Genomic DNA, 3078 nt, shown 5'->3' with positions numbered 1-3078 from the left:
AATTAGGCTCAGCCCGCGGATCTGTTGACTCACCTCCACACGGCTCACCCACCGGCCGGCGGCAATGACTTTTCAGCGACCACGAAATTGGCAGCAAGAGGAGCACGACACGACGATGCGTTTGCGTGGGAAGCTTCTACACCTTCCACCGGAAGCTGAATTAAACAATGCGAGCTTTTGAGACCCGGCACGACGGTGAGAACATCCGCCGGAAACTTATTGTATTCGAGCTTCCTTAACAAATTCTCGTTGCCGGACGGACGCGTCCAAACAATGGCGCAATCAGACCGACCGGATTGAACCACCAAGGCATATGCGTAGATAAACAAAGAACGTCCGTATGATCTGGTCAGCGGAGGCGCGAATGCATGGAGTAAGCTTTGATCATTTCCACGAGCCAAAGGGTATAGCACCGGATTATATTACAGTTTCTCGCGCTTGAGAAAGTTTCTTTGACACGCCGGGAGCAAAGGCAAGCACCGCCGGCTTTTGAAATGAAAATGGCGGGGGCGGTGTGGGTTGGATCCGCGGCGGATCTGAACGAACACCTTTACGTCCCCCGAAAAATATACGAAAACAAATTATGTTCTATAGTAATCATGAATCCCGCAATGGATGCCACGTTCCGCCTGAGTCAGGCATGCATGGTCATGGACACGGCTAGCTCGGTGGATCCATCCACGGATGACGGATCCAGCTGCCGGGTCAGAATCTCGGGCGGCGGCGCCTAAGGTTGACGACGACGACGCTGACGTTGTCGGAGCTCTGCCGCGCGATGGCCAGCTTGGTGAGCAGGATGGACGCCTCGGCGCACGCCCGGTCCACCTCGCCAACCTCCTCGTCGCTCTCCGACCCGGCGCCGGAACCTGAACCGCCGCCGCATTCGTTGCCCGCTTCTTCACCGCTACTGCTCCCGCTCCCGCTTCCACTTCCACTGCTCTGGGTCGGACTCAGGTTGGATGTCGGGCTGGCCCGCCCCTCGCCGCGGCGGCGCCTCCGTCCGGCGCCCCTCACGCAGGCGCGCACCACGTTGCACGCCACCTCGTTGCTGACCACGTCCCAGAGCCCGTCGCTGGCGAGGATGAGGAACTCGTCCTCGCCGTCCCGCCGCTCGACCACCCGGACCTCCGGGTCGGGGATCACGTACGGCTTGAGGTAGCTGTCCCCGATGGCGCGCGACATGGCCAGCACCCCGAAGACGCGCGCGCCGTCCCAGAAGATGACGCGCCCGCCCGCCGCCTGGATCCGCGCCAGCTCGTCGGGCCGGTCCGGCTTGTGGTCGCACGACAGCGGGACGGCCGCGCCAGACCGGCAGAGGACCGCGCGGGAGTCGCCGCAGTTGGAGACGACGAGGTGGCGCGGGCCGAGGACGGCCACCACGGCCGTGGACCCCACGTGGTCGCACTTGGGCAGCTGCAGCTCGCAGCGGCATGTGGGTGCCGGGCCGGCGCCGGCGCTGCTGGCGCGGGAGTCCACGGCCTCCGCGTCCATCCGCGCGAAGCTCCGCTCCATGACGCCCTTCCACTGCTCCGCGTCGTTTGACGCGGAGGAGGTGCGGGCCTCCTCGGCCACGATCTCGTGCATCCGCTCGCCGCACGACGTTGCAACCTGCACGCACATGCAATCAAGCCATAAGTACTCGCAATTGACAGTCAAAGACAAGTGTAATGGGCTTCATATGCGCGCGCGCGCATGTCGGCACAGAATTGCGGGGGCAGGTACTCACATGCGAGCAGCCATGGCCGTCGAAGACCCCGAAGAAGTGGTGGCCGGGGAGGAGGTCCGGCTGGATGGAGACCGCGTCCTCCATGTCCCTCCGTCGCCCGCACACCGAGGTCACGCCGTACCTCGCGGGCTCAACCTCCACGCTGGTCTCCTCATCAGTCGAGGCCTCCTCCTCCACCTCCACCACCACCTTCCTCCTCTTCCTCGACGTCTCCTCGGCCGCCCCATCGCGCTCGGCCGCGAGCCTGAGGCGCCGGATCTCCATCCTCCGCCGCCGGGCCGCCGCGCTCCCGGCGTCGCACTCCGCCGCGCCCTTCTTCTTCCCCTCCGCCTCGGCCACCGCCGGGACCTCGCAACAAACCTCCGACATGAATCACAGACTACCAAAAAACACCACAACAAACTCCTCAACGAAATCAAGCTAGCTTTCCTCGAGCAAGCAGCAGGCGACAGCTGAATATATTCCTCTGTCTCTCTCTAACTCTCTACTTGAACGTGTGGCAAATGGCGAGCGGTTCTGAAGCGGGAGGGAGCAAGCGGCGCGTGCATATAAATGCGGTGGCGTGGGCGGGGGGCACGCCACGCGCCGCGAGGGGGGCGTACAGTTGTGCGATGGCGCTGGGGGCCGTCGGATGCGGCACCACGTGACGCGCGATGGGACGCGTGTCGAGCGCCGGGGGACTCCACTGGGCGGTTGGAGGTGGGGCACGCGGACGGGCGACACGAGTTGGGCGGGGCGGGCGGGAATTGCGTGCGTGGGAGAGCGGCGGGGACACGTGGGCGCTGCTCCGTGGTATAGCGCGGGGGTGGGGCCCGGGTCTACGTGGACGATATGCGCATCCGTGGAGGGATAAGATGGAGGAGGCCGGCACGGTATGGGGAGTACACGTGGACGTGGTGGTGGAGCTGAGAGGGCGAGGGGTGGTGAACGTATCCTCCGATCATCCTGCTCGTGTCTTGTCGCCGTCGTCGTGCGCCACGGCTAGGCTTTGCCCCTACCTAGCGCTGATTATGGCACTGGGCCACACCATGCACGTACTGACGTACGTACGTGGATCCACGTTTTCCACCAAACGGACGACCTGATTCGGTTTTCTTTCAGAGTAGTTCTTCCACTTTGACAAGCATCATTGTTTCTCTTTACTTGTGTTTGTAAGAATTTATCATCAATTTCTATATGTTTTTCTCTCTAAACTTCTACTTCTCTGTTTCATTAGACCATCTCCACCGGTGACCCTATTAGCACATTTTGAATATCGCCAGACGCGCGTGTCAATCGGCCTAAGTACACCACGTTGGATGGATTCCCTCGGGGTTACTTGCCAAACATTGTGACCGCTAAAACGGTGGCAA

General features: G+C 62.1%; 1 protein-coding gene across 1 annotated transcript; it reads right to left on the bottom strand.

Moving 5' to 3' along the window:
• Positions 1-369: 369 nt before the first annotated feature.
• On the bottom strand, positions 370-2243 carry LOC127296050 (probable protein phosphatase 2C 30). The gene is made up of 2 exons (XM_051326077.1): positions 1727-2243; positions 370-1608 (listed from the first exon to the last, which is right to left on the bottom strand). The coding sequence occupies exons 1-2, from the start codon at positions 2093-2095 to the stop codon at positions 706-708; spliced, it is 1272 nt and encodes a 423-aa protein (XP_051182037.1). The 5' UTR covers positions 2096-2243; the 3' UTR covers positions 370-705.
• Between the last annotated feature and the right edge of the window lie 835 nt (positions 2244-3078).

This window comes from Lolium perenne, chromosome 4, assembly GCF_019359855.2.
Source record: "Lolium perenne isolate Kyuss_39 chromosome 4, Kyuss_2.0, whole genome shotgun sequence".
NCBI lineage: Eukaryota > Viridiplantae > Streptophyta > Magnoliopsida > Poales > Poaceae > Lolium > Lolium perenne.
The sequence above is the reverse complement of the archived record's forward strand: the minus strand, read 5'-3'. Positions and strand labels throughout refer to the sequence as shown.